We start from the raw sequence: 21,067 nt of genomic DNA on the forward strand, positions 1-21,067 counted from the left end.
CTTTCTTTTTATGACAAAGTGCTACGTGAAAAGTTTGTGGCATTATAAACATATACAAATGTACATTGACCTATTGGAGAGAGGATTTTGGTTTTAAGCTATAGTTATTATTAGCTTTTTTGAGAAATTATAAAGTGTTATATTGAGAAAATAAAAGAGTTGTACTAATATGTATAATCGCATTGTTTAAAAGACATTAAAATTTCTTTGTAAATTTCGTGATTATCCAAAAATTGTGGAATTTTCATCATCTGATTTTTTTCATCGAGCATTAAGAACTGCATTTTTTGTTGAAAATCGAAATTTAAAGTTTCACATTTGTTTAAAAATGAATTTAATATTATCGACTTCAATATAACTTTATCTACAACGAGAGAGAGAGAGAGAGAGAGAGAGAGAGAGAATGTCTTCATTTTTTTTGTGTCCCTAAATTCGGGAATGAATAGAACCTGGAAGAGGGTTTGCAGAGTCGAAATTAGTTTCCAGGATGGCGTCACGCCATGTCCATGACGTACCGCCACGTCCGAGAACATTTTACTCCTCTGTGTTCCATAGGATCAGTTATTCGTGGCACGAAGTCACGTATTTAAGCGGTCGCAAACGGTTCCGAGGTTGTACTATTGTTGTAAAAAAATTCGAATGTGACAGCGCCGGAGAAAAATGGGTCGTACGAGTCTTGAGTATTCGTAAGCGTTGCTCTGTAGAATTATGCGGAAATATTTTGTCATTTTTGCTTACGCGGAATTCTTTACGTGCTGCTTGGACTAAATCATATTTTGTTTCTGTCGTTTAATTAAGCACATTTATATGAAAGAAATACCAAATAAATGTATTTATAGATAATTTCCCCTTTGTGAATGTATGCATGTATGTATGTGTGTGATATTTTTTAATTAATTACTTTGCAATGCTATTACTTTAAATAAAAATTAACTTCTACATATATAAAAGGAGCACTTGAAATGATATTGAATGATGTTAGTAAGATTAATATATCGGTAAATGCCAAGTCAAGATATGTATATTGAAAGTTACATAGAATTATCAGAGCGTTCCAATTGGCGTTCGGTCCGTTGGAGCGTCTAAGATTCATCACTAATAAGATTGTTAGAACATAGTCAATAAGCAATAACGAAGTAGCTTGAAACTGCTTTAGGGAAATCGACATAAATGGAACAGCGACTGTAAACCGGCGCGTCCATTGTTAAGCGGCTATAATCAATATGTGCTTGGAGCACGTATTAAATTGGCACGTGAGAGGCTTAGAATGCGGATCAATCTGCGATCACGCTTACGGTATACATGTTTGTTATGTGATTAAAACCAATTATTTATTCGCTAAATTCTTTTTATTCGCTAAATTGATTCGCAATTTTTCTTTATTTTTCCAAATAAGAATAACAAATTCCAAATAAGAAGAACAAATTAGAATTCTTTTTTATTTCTTTGAAATTAAAATTCCTTTAAAAAAAGATTTATTCGATTTCGAAATATATTATAATATAAAATAAAAAGGAAATAAAAAGAATTACCATATCTACAAATATACATATATTCTCTCCGAATTTAAAGAAATTAGATTATTTTTATGACACAACTTATCATTCATGTGAAATAATTCATGTAAAATTATTACAATCAATTGTTTTATGATCGAAAAATAAAAGCAAAAAATGTGACGTCTCAGAAATGGAATAATTCGCATTAAAATGACCATTATTACCGAAAGCATTTTAATCGTGAAACTGCAGGCGCTGTCACGATAAACATTCTTCGATTAGGATATTTTTTCTATACATCGAAGCTTCATTTTGTCCTGCGAGATCTACGGAGATTACATTCGCGTTCGCATAGTAACCAGACGCAATTTGACGACTACACGTCCTACACGCGACAAATGCATAATGTGACCGACTTGCATATGCATGAAGTGACGGAACGTACTGCACATGCACGACGCACACTGCAATATACGCACTGTGGACCACAAGAGAACAAACACGAACGAGGCAAACAACTGCACGGCCACAAAACGTCGGATCCGCTTTGGAACATTAGAACGTTGTAGTTTAAGTTTTATTGCAACCATTGTCGCAACGATAATGATAAAATAAAAGACTTTTTCTACCTGCAATTCTATTGATTCTACAGTCAAATAGTCATTTCCTTCTTCATTATTTCACGATAAATACGCACCTAACGTATATCAAACGTTTAATGCACAATGTGTGACTTTTACTTATAAGAAATATATTTATTTTTAACTTATATAAATTTAAAATTATTATTTTGATAGAGATTTTGTACAATTACTTTTTAAATAGCGTTTTCCTCGATGCTAATCGTCTCAATTGTTGTCCGTTTAATTCAATCCAATTGCGGTTACAATTTTTCGCAACTGTTCCATCGTTCTGTCAAAATGCATGTGAACGTGAAAGTTTTACGTTTAGCGTTCTCTGTCACGGCGCCAATGAAAAACGCGACCAAAGTACTTTCTGCGATTGTCAGGCGTGAGTTGAAGTACGCGTGAATAACGTATCCAGGGGAGAAATTGGTCGTAAATTCCACGGTCATAAAATCTTTTATCTCTTAATGAGACACCTTGCGTCGTTTTTTGCAATGTCTGCTGCCATTACAAGGTAAGAAAGATGCTGTCTACTCCCTCTTTAATTTTCACCTTTTCAAGATGCGTATTCTGCGGTAGATTTCTTTAAACTTCCTTTAATAAAAGTTTCTCTTACTCGACATAAGTATAATTTCTCTTGCTTTTTTTCAGACTCACACAATTTTACTGCACGTTCATAACGAGAGCAAATAATCAGATATCGCGTCAATAACTTGTGATAACTGGATTATTGATTGGTCAAAAATATTGCATATTGCATAACGTTGTACCATAGCATCGAAAAAAAATTGCGTTTACTTTTGTGAAAAACATATTTTTTAGTGATGGCTATTGGCGAGTAATATATATATATATATATATGTATATATATATGTATATGTTGGTTGTTTTATATTAATGTTATATTTTATTTTCATCTTTTTTTATTGTTAATTAATCGTTATTTTCGTAAAAATATTGTTATAAAAAAAATTGCTCTTTGCTATCAAATAGATTGTAACATTGCATAAAATTATTTGAAAAATACAATATTCGAGAGTTTATTTTCGTTCTTTTTCTTTATGACAAAATTTAATTTAAGCTTATTTGTGCTTCTACTTTTATGACAAAATTTAATTTTATTAAAACATGAAATATATGTGATCTTAAAGAATTAATAATATTTAATTAAGATAGAATATAGAGATGTGTTTGAAGCATAATATCGTTAATATCTTGTATATACTAGATATTCAGAACTACATTATAAGATGATTGATTAAAGTATGTAAGGTATATATGATGATATTTCCTAAGAACATTATATATCTCTGCAAAATCTCTCCTCGTGACGCAACTATCACTGTTTCTCCGTTTCATTGACGTAATTGACGCAAGCGAATATGACAGATAAGCTGTAGAGACCTTCAAAGAAAATGTAGATATTAATACCCTGTTACATTTCCAATTCCCGTAGAAGCAATTTCAGATCTCAATCGAGATGTGAATAATAATGATAAAGATATAAAACTTAAAAAACTTTCCAAGAAAAGTCAAAAGGGCAATCAACTAAAATATTACAAATAAATGTAAAATAACTTCAAGGAGATATAAATTGCAATAAAATTTTCAGACGCAATTAGTATTCCCTGGATACAACTTTATTTCTACCTTAGATTATTGATGCGTTTTAATATAGAAATATGGTTGATATAAGACGCTATAAAGAAGCTAATAAAGATGTTACGGAGTCTCCGATAAGCGCAGAAATTGGCACGAAGGAAATCGATTGAGGTATCGGAGAAAGGGAAGAAAAATGTTAGCCAAGTTGCACTGCGGTACCAACTACGTTCGCGTCATGTTGTTTTTCTTTAGAACGTTGTTTTAGTGTATCCTTTCTTATCCGGTATATCGAATCGACACATTTATCTGAACTTGGCGAGGTACGTTTACTTTTGGAAGGCACAAGAAAAAGAACGACCTCGTAATCTGGGATACCAATGAGAATATAAAGCAGACGAGCACAGCAAAACAATCATAATCTAACCGTTTCTTTATATACATCTTTTCCGCCCATTCTCAACGCGTTAGAACTGTAACAAACGCTGCAAAAAATTTGCGGCCAGTAGGGCCAGTGGATTTTCAAAACGCAACGGATGCAAATTAAACACTGCCGTCGACGTGAAGGGAATAAATGGAAGCTATGGCGTACGTACGCGAAAGATAGACGCTCTAGATTTCTGTGGAGAAGAAACGAATTGCGTTTTTAATGAAAGAAAAATTCTCACGCGCATATAATTCCTTTAAATCTACAGAAGAGGAGAGAACTTACGAACGAAAGACACATAATTATGTAGATAATTAAATATGCACTAGACATGCTTTCAAGTGGCATGTAAATAAGCAAGGTGCACAGTTAACATGAAAAAGACTAAAGTAAAATAAGAAAAAAATTGTATTTAATTACAACAGTGATTAAAAAAAGAGAATTTGTGAAAATTAAAATAATATAAATTGTTAACAGTGTATTATAACAATTTAAAGCTTTTTAATGTTATCTAATAATCGGTCTTTGGTTTATTTTGGCTCAAATAAAATTTTTAAGTTTTCTCTCTATCTTTTTTGCTTGGTGATAATGACATGATTAAAAAATAATATAAAAAGATTTATTTAGTTATAATTTTTAGCTTTTTGAAATTCTGTAATTTTAATAAAAATGAAAAGATTACTTAAGAGTGGAATTTTTTTCGTAATATTCTCCATCAAGAGGTAATGAACCGTTTGACAAGTGTCATGGTTCTTAAGAGGCGTCTTAAAGTACTATTCCAAGGTAATTTCGCAAAGGAACGACGCCCTTGATGCTGCTTGGTATACATAGTGCATCGTAGAGAATAATTAATCATAGACCCTTGAGAGTTTATCTATCACTAAGGACGACTAACGGAATTTCCTAAAAATTAAAATATATTTCAATAGTATTTTAAGATCAAAATGTTCGAAAAACCGTAATTACCTAAGTAATATTCTCGTAAAATTTAAAATTTAAATCCCATAAAAATAAGTGAATAAGAAGTAAAAGATATAATTTAGTAATAAAAAATATTTAAAGTAAAAAAATTAATCAAATATTTGAAAAATCTTTATTTAGTAATATTATTTACTTATATTTTAATTTCTGAGTGATCGATAAAAATATCGCTTTCAAGAAATTAAAAATATTAATGCTGTTTTTCAAGTTGTTTAATATTGCAATAACAATAAAGTTTTATCAAATGATGCGTAATATCTAAAAATTAAAATTTATTAACGTTTTATGAAACCATATTTTGAGATGGCGGTAAAACTTCAGGGTAATATGTAACATTTGTCTCATGGGAGTATTCAAATTTATGAACATCTTGTATTATATTACAAAACATTTATGCCGCTTAGGTATTCCTTTACTTTACTCCTATTCTCATATCATCTCGTATAGTAAGGAAGCTCTCGTTCTTAGTCCTTATATATCCTTCAACTAAATCACTGGTCGTAATTTAGGAAACAAAATAGTCTTTTGTCTAACACTTCACTTACGCGCTATTATCCAGGCTTAGTTGATTCATTATCACACATAGCCCGATGTCACACATGATGATCGTGCTTTTAAGCGATATGAGTGAGAAATAACCATTTGTCCATGAAGTAAATTAATAAATAGCATATTCTTTGTATATAAAATTATTTTATCGTTTTCTCCTGTTTTACGGAATATTTTGTGCAATAGGACAATTTTGACACATCAAAAAACGATTATATCATAAAAAAGCAAAACGACGGAAAAAATGTATGTAGTTGAATAACAAATGCTGTGATTAAATAAAAAATGCGAAGAATTTATACCGTTCTACTCACGATAGTAATAAGATAATAAATGTTGTTGAAAATTATACAATACGAATTTATTACTTCGCATTTAAATAGAAGCGCTATAATTTGCATATTTCTCTTTATAAGGTTATTCGTCTCATCACTGAATATGTTGCAAAGTTAGTAAAGTACAGGACTATGTTAAAGTTAAAATTTAAATTTTGTAATATTAACGAGCATATTACACACAACGTGACGTAATCTAAGAGTTATCTTAATTTTCGTATATCTGTGTATGTGCGTGTATGTATACATGTATGTGTGTATGTGTGTACAAAATGTACTTTGGCCTTTGTTTAATTAATGTTGAATATTATAGAAAGTATTTTTGCATCGTGCGATTTGATATTATATTTGCACTTATAAAAGAGACTTAATTTAAGTCATGAGAAACGGTTAAATAAAACTATAACGAGATTATATTACATAGTCGGCGAAAGTAAAAGTGGTGGAAAGTTTTAAGTAGAAAGCAATAACCGGGCGGTTTTGTGAGAGCCTTTTCGTAAATGTATTCATTTAGAGTCAACGTGATGAGATGTTCTTTTTTTTAACATTTAACTCTCTTAATCATGATGCCAAAGAATACAAGAAGCTAAAATAAGTTAAATTGTTCAACTTTTTGAATTTTTTTATTAGAAGAAAATTAAATAATTTAAAAAATTATTTTTTAAAATATACGTCCACAGTTGTATATGTGAAGCATAAAATTTATGAAATTCTTAAATTTACAAATTTTACTTACAAATTTTAATATGCGCATGCATTTTAAACAGATTTTAAAATGGCTAATCTTTTCACAATGATTAAAGAATACCATACAATACTTTTTCTTGATTATTGCTATCTACTGTCATTTACATTTGTGATCAATTTCATTTGGTGACCAACAGGCAGCAGGGCAAATAACTAACAATGAAGAAAAATACATGCGAGTTTTACACCTCAGCCAGTCTGATCTCTTTCAGACTGACCCTTTTTTCAGGCTGTCCCAGCAGATCTCTTCGGTGATGTTCGAGAAACTCGAGAGCTTTTTTCCCAATGTAACCAGGCCTCGATTGAAAGGGCAAAATGTGCGTCGAGAGATCGAGACTAATGGAACTGCTGCACCTCGGGGGTCGATCTCTGACTATGTCACTTGATTACGATCCTTTCGGAGCCTGTATCATTTCTATTTGTCACCGAATGACAGAATGGTAACTTTCCGTATAACATGAATAGTACAGGATCGTAACTAGAAATATCCTCATAAAAATATCGCAATAAAAACGTAGCATTTTAATAATACTCGAAAAAGTTGCAGTTCATATGCAGGTTTTGCTTTCGAATAACTAATAGTTTTAAGAATACATAAAAACATTACTCGGCAAATTTAGAATAGAACTCTTATTGCTGTTGTTTCTGACAATATTTTTAAAAATATCAAAAATTTATCATAGCAATATCCCGTGATAAAGTTACTTATTTATTTAAAAAAGCTTTTGATTTTTATATCTGATATTTGATATAATTTGATATTTATATTTAGATTTCAGTGCTATATATATATTCTAAATACAATTTGATTATGTAACTTTGCGTGTAAAAAAAGTTCACTCAATACTGATGTATACGAATGCTTTGCAATAATGTCGAGGATATTGGATGCGCTCGTTTTAAAATAAGATTTGTTCCGTTATAGATGCAATTTCCAGCTATCTAGATTTTTCTATATCCAATCGTCACTTTGCGACGAGACATTGCTATATAAAAAGATATTAATAACAATAATAAAAAGAAAAAGAAAAAAAGTTAATAAAAAGATAATAATACAGAAAGATAATGTACCTTTGGAATATAATAAATTATTTCAAAATAAAAAGTATCTATTACTAAAAATATATATTATCTCAAAATAAAATAAATTACTAATCATATTGATATGTATATTGGTAATTATAATATACTAAATATGTAAAGATTCGCTAAATGATATAAATTGACTTATTGAATGGCATATTTTTAGTTGAATAGCATATTTAGTTGATTATACTCTTAAATAAAGATTAATTATATAAAAAAAAAGTTTTCTGCAATATGTAACTTTTCACGAAATTTCCTGAGACATTTTCATTATTTGCATCTTTGACGCAACATACCTATTTAAGCTGCTTAGAACTTGATGTGCGTGAGTGCGAGTATACGTGCGTGTAAATGTGCTCGCATAGATTTTCTCTCAATACATGCACATGGCAATATGAGATGCGGATTTGAACTACAGGCTGTCAATGGATAACTCTAATGTATCAGCGGATTAAGAATTCGGCGGTACCATATTCGAGAATAGGATTTTCTTTCTCTTTTTTTGTTGCAAAAGAATTTTACTGTAGTATCGACTTAAAACTTGTGTCAATCCAGATAACAAACCGGTATAATGACAAACTTCTAACTATGATTTACATGTGAAAGTCGATTCGTTGATTGCTCATTATTATAGTGATAACTTTTTTTATAGTATCGTTATCTCTTACCTTGTGGCTGAGTTAATATTTATCGCATGGCAACTATAACAATAATAACGAAGATGGGATTTTATGAGAGAATTTTCCCAGATTATTTGAAAAGAATATTTCGTTATGAGAAATTACTATTTTATGCAGCTTTTATTAGTTAATAGAGGGAAAGAAGAAAATTGTATTTTTTAATTTTTTAATAATTCTAATAATCTCGTGATCCTGAAATATATGAAAATAATGAAAGGAGAGAGAAAAGATATATTAAATAAATCAAGTAACGTAAAAAACTTGATTATATATTATTCAAGAGAGTGTAAGTTAATAATCATAACTTAAATGATGTAACTTTAATGATGGATACATTGTGGCCAATGAATTTGATTATACCACTTTTTTTAGTTATAACTTTTATACTACGAGTTTTAGCAATTTATTGGCAATTTAAAATGTAAACCCAGATATTTGTGAAATTTGTAATGATAAATTTATGTTTAAATTCTAAATTAATGAAGCACTAAGACATTACTTAAACTCTAGATTAATGAAGCAGTATATAATTAATTTGATTATTTTGTTTGCAAGAATCTATGGAAGTACAGGGCGGAATATAATGTTGGCAAACCAGAATAACCGTAAATTTTATCTTACATGTAAGTGACGTAGAGTTATCTTTCGTCCTGCGGTTTTCGTCCCCTTGGTGCTGGCTTATATGTCCCTACACACATCACCCATCTCTGTCATTTCTTATTCTCATTCTCTCTCGTGAGCATAAAGCAACTCCGAGATAAGTCAACATTGCGTCACAATGCTTTTAAGATATTTCTTCTATTATTTGCACAGAGACAATAAATTAAATCACATTCTTTCCGTGATTACTCCGTAATTTTGAAATAGGAATAGCCGTGTTATAAGAAAATATTTATCATTTAATTTCATTTATCATTATTTGTCTCTCTATCTCATTTGCTTTTTCTTTAAAGAAATATACAAGTCACATCAAATTATTTATTTTATAAAGACTAAAAATGTCTGAAAGTAATTCTTAGAACACTAGATATTGCACAATCTTTTGATGCGATAAACAGCTTATGTAATATGTATCGATGTGGCACAAATATCGTAGAAATGCTGAAGAAATATGTTAACTTTACTTAGATCTCGAACGACGCATTTTATCTCGACATTTCAACTTTAGGGAATTTCCGTCGAAAACGTATTTCCGTCTCGCGTTGGCGTGCCAACGAAAATCATCATAGATGAATGCGAATTGTACCCGATGCGTTGCAATTGCAGGTGTTTGTAAACGTCAAAATTGTAACTGTCAGAAGTTTTCTGCACGGAAACTTTTTACGCTTGAGAGGATACTTCATGAAAGTTTTGTGCAACGAAAATGCATCGGTGGAAGAGTTGCAGAATCTATGAAGTCTCAACAATGTGTGACCTATTATTTTCATAAAGATCTTTCCTGCAATTCCATCCCGATTTTTCCAGATTTTCGCATCCTTTCTCTTTCTTACATAATCATAGAGTTCGAAAAATGACGTCCGCAATTGACAGAAAATCGATTACAATAAAGAGTGAGTCAGTACTATTTTAGCAAGTATTACTCTTGGAAAATTATAGAAACTCCTGACAGTAAAAATTGAATTTGATTCCGTCACTGATGAGCATTAGATTTATGTAAAAAGTCGACAGTAGTACCACGAAGAATTCCTGCGGGATAGTGGGCGTTTCTGATGTAATAAACTCAATCGATCGAGCGTCGAATTGGCATAGAATCCATTTTTAATCTACAAAAATAGTATATATGCGAATTGTTGCTTTGTCTTTTTATGCAATGGTAAATAAATATTATGAGAGAAGAGAAAAGTGAATAAATGTTGCCTTCAAAATAATATCGATCGCTGATAGTAGGTACATCGCGCCAGTTATTAATTTTCCGATATCTGCGGTTTTAAGTACGATTTTGAATTGTAGTTGTTTCATAACCGCCAGTTACACCGCTCACGTAAATTCGTTTATGTCATGATAAAACCGCATGACTTTTCACGCTCTTTATTTAACATGCTCTTGTTGAATTTTTGAATTTGAATTGAATTAAAATAACTTGAACAGATGTTAAATAGAAACTGACATCTATTATATATAATATATAAACATTTAAACGTATAAATATTTATCTCATTCTATTCACATAGATTTTTTCCATTTTCTACTTTCTTACATTCATATCCTTATATTACAATATTATTTTATATATAATTTTGACAAATTTTTAAAAATATATAAGATTGTTAAAAATTAAATTATTACAGAATAAGCTTAGCAGGATTAATGAGAAATAAATTGGAAAAAATATTATAAATTTTAAAATAATTTCAATTATAGAGATTTAATAATTTATCTATCACAAAGATAAATAATTAATAGATAGAAAAATAATATTACCTGAATATAATAATTTTATTTTTTTTAAATTAGTTTTAATTCAAAATTTATTAAGTATATCAACTATTGCGCGTTAAAACTATCGTTTCAAACATCGATTTTTGCGTTTATTATCTTGAAAACGCTTTCTCTATTTGTTCAATATATATTCGTACACATAGGTTTATTTTCAATCCTGAGATTCTCGGGCTTCCAATTTCCAGTCCTTCCATCATGGTTGTTCTCATCGTCCGCAGAAATCTGTTTACCCGATGTGTCTGGTACACTTCCTCGGTTTTCCCAAGTTTGCTCGGGCTAAGCTGCCAAATTGGCCGCCATTACTCATGCGTGAATTGCGAAAATAAAGCGAAGAGAAACAAGGAAGAATATTTAAAAATAGAGATAATATAAAACTGCAGAAAATAAAAAATTAACAATGCACAATTAGAGATTAAATTATTATAAAATTATATATTCGCGATTTATTATACAATTATTTAAGAATTTATGCAATTAAAACACTATATACCAAAAGTATAGTAATCATTTTTCGTTGATATCAATATATATAATGTTTTTTATATCTTTAAATCAGAAGATTTGAAGGAGATAAAGAAGCTGTCAAATATTGCATTCGTTTGCAATGTAACTTGAGTGAGATACAACAATTTCTCGTGTCAGATCGTTGACTTATGAAGGGTATAAATCATATATTACGTTGGATCGTGAAAGTATATTGGGGATGCATTTGTGACAGATAACCTGTACTCTTATATTATACTGCATCATTTCGATATGTCAACTTACGTGCGTGTTACCACGATTTCTTCTTTCTTTCAGTTTGCGTCTACTCTCATATTTTCAAGTAAACATCGCTGAAATGTCTTTTCCTTTGCTTTAATTTTTTAGAAGCTCTTCTCCGCAAATAACGCAACTTTCTGCGTTCAGTTATATATCCCTTTCAGCAAGTTCTATTTCCGCAACTTTTATTAAGGTACTAAAACAACCTTTACTGATGCACTGTATATCTACATTATGCGCCTGAGTAATATTATCGTAGCATGAAATAAGAAAACACATGCGGCAATAAACCCGCAATAACCAGGCATAAGTAGAAATACCCATTCCGTAGACGACTTAAGTAGTAATGTTCATCGAGACAGACAGTAGGTTTACATTTGTTACGCTCGATGTTGTTGTCAAATTTTAATTCCTTTTGATTACGATACAGAACGATTTGGGATACGCAAATACGTTAATTATTAAATTATTAATTATTAAATAGAGATTTTCTATTTAATAATTTATAATAATATTTAATAATCTTTCACAAAAATGATTATTATATAATTAAATTCTATTATATATTATTGAATAAATGCATTTTTAAATATAAGAAATAAAACATTGTTCACGTTTCTTTTACATTGTTTCTTGTTGCATACTACTGTTTTCAAACACAATCTTTCGCCTGTGAAATTATTAAATAAAAAGATCTCCGCATCTCTGTGTATTTTTAATTATTTTGTACAGTATAAAAAAAAAATTAAAATCTCACATCAACGTCGACCATAACAGATTCAAGTCTATCTATTGAAGTCATTGCTATTTGAGTCGTTTGCGTTTCACAAAATTTAAAAAAAAATTTTTTACATGATAGAATATGTTCAAAGATATTATTCGTTCGCTAGAAGCTTTGATATTTTTACAAACAAAACGTTAATAAATCATAATAAGACGTCGACTAGTTTTCTCAATGAACTTGATATCTAGTTGTTTAATAATTTTGCCGCGCATACTCTCGCGTGAACTTTTAATAAAACCGCGTACCCGTCAAGCCCTGTCTATATTATTTCGCGAAATACCCGCTGGAAAATACCGCTGAGCTCTTTTGAATAGCATAAGCAACGGAAAATACACTATCTCCTGAGACCTTGATATGAGATGCAGCTGAAACAACGGAAGCGTGATTACGGAAAAGAATGTAGAATCACTTTAAGCGGGATCTAATAATACGCGACCTGGAAAATTTTAGAATATATGATTTGAATACATGGCTAGATTTTTTCCGACAAGTATTTGAGGGCTGGTGGGTAAATATCTTTTACATAAAATATAAACTACCATATACATATAGCTGTTGGCTATACTTTAAAGAAGACTAAAATTTTAAAAATAAAACTCCGAAGTATAAAACTTTATGGCACACATAAGAAAATTCCAATTTTAAATATTTTGTTAAATTTCATTAAAATTCTAATATCAAAATTTTGTTACAATGGATTTAACTTTATATTATATAAAATTATTAATAATATATAAAATATCCAAATAATATATAATTTATATTTTTCATTCTTGATACAACTATTGTTTCAATGCTTCTATATATTTATTATTTCATCGAGAGTTTATTTTCTAATTCAATTTGGAAATAAACTTTTATTGAGATAAAATGCAAACACAGATTTATAAATTAATTTCGCGATTATTGTATGAGTTGACGTAAAAAAGGGAGTTTTCTTAGCGCCAATAACAATAACGTGGTTATTATATGACGTCCTCGGATAATGAAACAAAATGAAAGTATGAGGAAAAAGTTTCTCCCCGCGTTGTTGGTAGCGAAACGCGGCTACACTCGCGAAACTTTATTATCGGGTCGACATCGTGCTGAAAAAGGGAAAGCAGAACGATAGAGGGTATTCGCTATACCACGGAAGTATATGCGGTCGCTTTGTTTTCCGTGTTCCGTGGGATCGCGGGAAAGTTGGCTGTAGAAGTTAAGAACGCTATTGTATATGCTTGTATATAGAACAACTCGATGAAAAGCTAATATGCGTGATCGCGTTATGGCATCGGCATAAACCGATTATACTGAATGCAATTAGAAATTTATTTTCATATTTATAATCTTCACTTTATATGGTAAGAATAATAGTTTCTAATTGTCTCATTTCAAGAGCGAGAACAAGCGGAAAATATAGTGTTATTATCTCTTGAAAAAATTCAAATTTTCCAATATTTAATTAAATAATAAAAATAAAATTTAATAATTATTAAGTGCGAATTATATGATTTTCTATTTTTACTTCAAAATGTTATTAAATATACGCATTGTGGTATTAATTATTAAGCTTCTCCTCATAATCTCTTTTATTAATAATGTACAGGTGAAAATTTCCAATAAGCTCCTAAATTAATGAGAATCTCGAGGGCTCAACGCATAAAAATAATATGCGGATCCTGTATGCGAGAGAGCCGAGGATTATAAAATAGTTATACTGTACGAGCATGAATTATAGAAGTATATCGAAAACAAAAATATATTATTGTAATATTGATTGGATACATGATAAAATGGAGGGAAGAGATACACGAAAAGATTCGAGCTAAATCTTCATGATAGGGATGCTGTCAAAGCGCAAGAAAAGAAATGTCAAGTTAAGATTTATGATTTCGTATCGATATCGATAAGAGGCTATAAATCAGTTATCATCTAATTTCTGTCTTTCATATTGATGTTTCGCTTTCTCTTCAACATGATTCTCACGTTATAAATCAAGTATTTTGTGAATGTCTTTAAATTATTTATAATTTATTATATAACAGAAATATAAGAGATATAATGTTTATTTAGTAAAAACAATCTTTATTAATGTAATATAGATATTAAATGAGATAATAAATAATTGAAATAATAATAAAATCTGTTTCTCACATAAAAAAAATAAAATATAATAAAAATTTATTAGAACATGAGGTAAAATCTCTTTATAATACTAAAATGTGCCATATTAAGATCAAATAATATTAATACATTACTTTTTCTGCAAACATTTTTCTTTCTCTGGCTTTGAATTACAATGTTCTCATCAAAAAGGTGGAAATAATTTAGCTAAAAGGTTCAATATGACGGTTCTCCGCATCTATCGTAGTTCACAATGGTTTATGTCCTGTCACGTCATTTGCTGCAGCTCTATATATCCATCCAGATTGCGTGTCACGCGAGAGCGTATACATATATATTTGCAGATACGGTTGTATGCGTAAATGTGCATCGCGATGCATACTACGAATGGGAATGGCATGAGAACGAATGCAGATAACTAAATGTCCTTTCCTTTATTCTTTTCTACAAAGAGACATTTTGTTCCAGATTTAAAAAGAAAATAGTTTGTATATCTCTCGGCGAGATTACGTTAAAGAACATTTTTAATCGAATACGAATTTGTATAGGCTTAAAATCGAGTAACTAATTTTAATAAAAAATTATTATGTTCCATATTAAATTTTTATATTAAGTAGAAAAAATAAATGTAAATTCTCAGGTCAACTACCATCAGAGACACCGCATATTTTCTGCGATGTCACGATTCTTTAAAGAAAAAGTATCAATATATAAAAGTTATAAGTGAATATGTCGCTTCACGTTTCAATTTAATCACTAGCCTGATTTAAAGGCGTCGACAGCCACAACAAAGAGTTCGGAACGTCGAAGATAATATTCGCGGGCTTTCTTTCTTGGCTAAAGTGTATGCGAGAAAATAAAGTAGCGAGCGAACTTTTTACGAACGAATAACTTTTTTATACTCTTGATGGATAACTAAATTAATATCACTTTTTTATTTCGCGGATAAAGAGTATTCATAAGACGCTATGGTGACAAAAATGAGATAAAATATAAAATTTTGCGTCGTATATATGAATGACATAGAATAATTACGAATTAGTGAAAGATTTACATCATTCGATTGGTTTGAAATGAAAAATGTCGTTTCCGACAAAATGTGTAATTGCATGATATTTTAACTCATAAAATGCATGATATTTTAACTTCATGTAACGTCATCAATTAAAGATTAAAGTTATTCTGATTAAAAATTCAAAGAACAAGTTATGCTGGAATATTTGACAATTAATTAGACTAGAATATTATGTAAGAGCTTATGATTATCTTATCAAGAATTAGATTTGATATTAAAAAGGAATAAAATATGAAGATGAATTAGTTTTCTGAACGAGTTTTTTTCACGAATGTGTCGAGCCTCCAAATTAATTGATTGCTACGCAAATCGGTTTAAGTTACGGCGAGACCCAGATGGATTTCGCCGTCCGGCGAGAAACGAGGTTAACGATTTCAGGATGAATTTGCTCCAGGTACCCGACACAGAATACCGGCTTAAAACCTATCGGGTTACTCGCAGTTAAAGCCACGTTTTAACTACAATGCGCGCACGGCCGTACGGAAGCGTCCGCTAATGAAACGCACAATTAACTGTTATCGCCATCGCGCATCCTGGGACTTCGCTAATCGAATTTTCGTGTGATTACGCGCATTTTCCCGTTCAGTGCGAAACGCACATTATCCTTTCCCGTAAGCAAATTGCGCAATTGGTCTTTTGCTCCGTCAATGGTGTTCGATCGCGTGACATTCGATAGGCATTGATTAATTAAAATTAAATTAATACAACAGCTATTGTAGAATGTAGTTGTATAGCAATTGGGCTAAATTATTTTGCTCTGTAATGCAATCAATTATTATGATAGTAAAATTTGTTATTCTTGAACCACAAAAACAATTAGCTACTCTTGTTATCTTTTTCCTTGCATTTAAAAATTATATGAATATTTATATAAAAATAAAATAGAGAATCTCTTTTTATTGTAATTTATTAATTTTTTTTTAAATTTGAAAGTTTATTTACCTGAACATATATCTAATTAAATTCAGACTTTCTTAAATGCAAAATAAAGTTCTTTACTAAATATTTTTACAAATAAAATGTAAGGCGAGAATAGTTACAAATTTATAAGAATATAGTTCATCATTCGCAATTATTTTAAAATCTAAATTTTCTAACTTTAATAAATGTTTCTTGATTGTAGCGAGTCTTTAAGAATGCTACATTATTTTATCTATATTTTATAGCATAAAATGCAGGAATTACCAGCGTTTTTGAACTATATATACGTATGTATATATTAACAAATATTTCAGATTTTAGCTCTTTTGGAGTTTAACTATCAGTAAACTATCTATCAGAAAAAATTTTTCGAATAATATATAGACAAATTATAGATAAATATAGATGAATAAACTAGAAAATTAAAAATAAAGTTAGCAGAATATAAAAGAATATAAAGTGTAGACATAATTATATATTAATCTGTTTTAACCTATCTATTTTGAACTAATGATATTATATCTTATTTTATATCTTATTTTATTATATCTTATTATATCTTATTTTATTATATCTTATTTCTTCTTATATTATATCTTATTTTCTTAATATTTTAAACTTATAATTATAAACTTGTAATTCTTTTATATATTAATAAGTTATTAATATTTAATATTTAATATTAGTTATTATTATTTTTATATAGTGTAATTACTATAGAAATAAATAATAAATTGAAATAAAAACTTATAAGAAGAAATATAATATTTATATATTTTTACTGCTGCATTTATTATTGCATAAATACAAATCTTTATATATTAATAAGCAATTAGAAAAAATTAATTTTTTTATTCTTTCGATATTTTTTATTTTACACACACATAATATAATATATTCGTAAATTCATTACCAAAAGTTAATCAGAAATAAAGTAAAAAATAATGTTTAAATTTAAATAATTTTACTATGTGATACAATGGTGGAATTATGATATACAACATTAATCTGTAAAATATATATATATATATATATATATATATATATATATATAAATAAATGCTTTATTATTATATAAAATAGTTTCCAAAATAATTAACGTTTCAATAATAACTTCATATAATGTATAAAATACAAGATTACTATATGTTATGGTATAAGTGCGAATAAATATATGAGTTGGAATTAAAGATAAATGTCAAGGTAAATATAACGTAAATAAAATTTTTTATAAGCGTTTAATATCTTCTAATATTTGCAATTGTACTTTAAGAAATAATACGACAAACTTTTCTGTTATTTCTCACTACATACATGAAAAGGTTGCCGAATATAAACAGCGCGCTATACGTCGAAAAATTCGGAGTTCGTTGTATTGTCCTTTGCTTTATTGTTATTCACGCGATGACACATGTCGTAGTTCACGAAAAATGTAAGTATTCACTACGATTACAATTGATGATTAAATGTGTACGATTAATTAATTCTTGTAGTTAATGTTTCCTAACTAGTCATTAACTCAATTTACGTAATATCACGTAATATCAAAATGCGATTCTCTATTTATCTCGTGGTTATTAACAGAATATTGTGATAATAGAAAGTATCGATTGTGTGAAATTGTGATTGTCGAAATGAGTGATGTTATATTTCAGTAAACAATAACCTTATTTAAACATATATTTTAACATCTTTAGTATTCAATGATATTTAACATACATTTATCAACATACTAAATATTGTCGTAATATTCTTTAAACGCGAACGCAAGAAGAATATCAGAAGATGTACAATGCAATTATTCTCTGCGATTATTAATAATTATTAATTCCTGCTTAATTATTTTTCGCAATTCGTAAGTTAGAAGTACTGTAGCACTCTTTAAGATTATTCACGAGAGAAAAAATAATATTAAGAGAATCGAAACTCGAAAAATTTCTATTTATACTACAAAATTTGTTTGTGAATATATTCTTAATTGGTGCTTATCTTTTTTGTCATTTTTCTGCAAAAATATTTATTAAAGAATATTATTTTATGTATTATGTATGTATTTATGGGTGTGTAAAAATATATAATGATTTGTTTTTTTTTTACATATAATGCTAATTTTTAGAGAAATTTTGATTTTTAATATTTTCTCTTTTTTTGTTATTTATCTCAAGTTTCTTTATCATAATTTTATTATATTCTATATATATGCAGTTATTTTCTGCAAGTTCGTTTAAAATTCACGTTTTAAATTTTTGCTCCAAGAACGCTCTAAACTTTAATAATGTATTTATTGTTATTTTCTTTTTTTAACCCATTAGGCTATAAAGACCTGTATATTACAATGTGCGTTTTATTGTAAGTTAGAGTTGAAGTTTTGGAACATTAATGAAGCCATTATTAAGCTGGATGAAAAGTAGTTCGTACATATATTTGTTCGCATAAGAAATAGCCGAGTGGGAGGCGCATCTATTCACACCGAGGTGCACTGATCTGCAAATGCAAGCCTCGTTGAATGGTAAACGGTAGGGAGATGAGTCTAAAGCAGTAGTTGACGCGGAACTCTCGATTTACTTCATGCGACGAGCAATTTGACGGAGTATGCCATAAAGGGAAGTGCCTTGAGTTTGAAGGAAGGCGTCTTTGCTAGAGCAATTTTGATAATAACCATTCGCTCGACATCATATATATTATTGTCGATCATGTCTATTTTTCTATTAACAACTTCTTTGGTCAATGTAAAATTATTTGTTTAATTAGTTAATTTATACGTACAAGTAAATTTTAGTTAGTTCTATAAATTCCAAATTTAATAAATTTATTTTATAAAAATTATTTGTGTTTTTTGCAATGTTTTCTTTTTTAATATTTAATTACAATTTTGTTTCACACTTGAAAAAAAATATTATATCTAAAAATATTATAATAATCATATCGTAAAAACTTTTACTTGGGATACTATACAAGAATAAAGTATTATATTATTAATCATTAAACAAAAATTAATATTATTGAAATTTATTATTAAATGTTATTGTTATAGAATTGAAAGAAATTAAACATCTGAACAATGTGAGAGGAATATATGGACGGACACCACACAGACTGGGTAGATTCGGCGAAATTACGAACACGTGGCGAGACGTGAAGCGGGGTAAGTTAGCAAATTACATTCCGTGAGATCTACATAATGTGGTTATATAATTTTATTCAGAATGTTATATCTTGAAATATAGAATTAAACATTAATTTAGTAGAGTTTGCATGATATAAATGTTATATGTGTATTATAAAATATACAAGATAATGTTATATTGTCGTGATTACATCTCTCTTTCTCTTTTTCTCTTTCTCACTTTCATAATTCTTTTTCTAAATTATATAATGACATACACATTCATTTTTAAATTAAAAAAATTATTATGCTTCTCCTATTTATCAAATTTTAGATAACCATAGATAACGATATAAAGTTATATATAATAAATATATAGATTAAAAATAATTATTAAATATAATAGAAGTTTTTCATTTTTGGTGAAAGCAATTTATTTTGGATATGTTTGTGGGTGTGTGCACAATTTAATATAATATAATTGTATTAATACATAAATGCTCGTGCACGATAAATAATCGTGCTGCTAGATTAAAATATGTGCCCTCAATTTCGGTTTCAATCCAATTTTAAACAACGTTGCTTTTTGGTTTAATGGAAAAGTCGCATTTTCCGGAGAAATCGGAGGGATCGGAGGATATTATACGCGAGAAACTACACAGTGAAGATAAACGAGTTTTAATAAATAAAATTCTGTATGTGTATGTGTGTGTACCTGGATCTCCTTGAGATGCTATACTGTATAAGCGTTCAAATTTCACCTCACGTACGTATCATGGTGTGAGCCGGATGACGAATGAGGAACGGAAAGAGCGGCGATCGTTCCGTTCACCGAAACTTCAATTTCCAAGTTTTGATAAATTTTGGTTTTTAAGAGAAAGGAACAGAGAGAGAAAGAGAGAGAGAGAGCATTTTGTTTCAACAAATAAAAACATGAATAATATTCGATAATATTTGATGAATATTTCTTGTTAAAAGCTTGGACAAATTCTAATCATTGAATAATTTTTGAAAGTATATATATGTTAAAATCAAATTTGTTCTTAAAAAATCTCTTATTTGCTTATAATGTTTTTTCAGAAATTATATATTAAAAGAAAATATAAGAAATTATATATTAATTATATATTAATTATATATTGATTATGTAAAATATTCATTCCTTGTCATAACATTGCGATAGAAAAATATCTAAAAGGCGATTATGAAATTAATTGAAAGAAATAGTAAAAGTTAGGTTACAGATACTGTAACTATTAATCCTTTTTATTCTGACATGAAACGATTAGAACAGTGCTCTTGCTAAATTTTAAAAGGTCTAATAAAGCACTGCCCATAAATATGTATG

At 28.9% G+C, this 21,067-nt stretch overlaps 1 protein-coding gene across 1 annotated transcript in view; it reads left to right on the forward strand.

Moving 5' to 3' along the window:
- Positions 1-21,067, forward strand: part of LOC145971245 (uncharacterized) — a 97,752-nt gene that overhangs the window by 50,370 nt on the left and 26,315 nt on the right. The window contains exon 2 of the mRNA XM_083098718.1: positions 19,648-19,758. Coding sequence (XP_082954844.1) covers positions 19,648-19,758 — 111 coding nt within the window. The remainder of the gene's footprint in view (positions 1-19,647; positions 19,759-21,067) is intronic.

This window comes from Camponotus vicinus, unplaced genomic scaffold (genome assembly GCF_025532165.1).
Source record: "Camponotus vicinus isolate PSW18456_S1 unplaced genomic scaffold, iyCamVici1.0 SCAF_4, whole genome shotgun sequence".
In the NCBI taxonomy this organism is placed as follows: Eukaryota; Metazoa; Arthropoda; class Insecta; order Hymenoptera; family Formicidae; genus Camponotus; species Camponotus vicinus.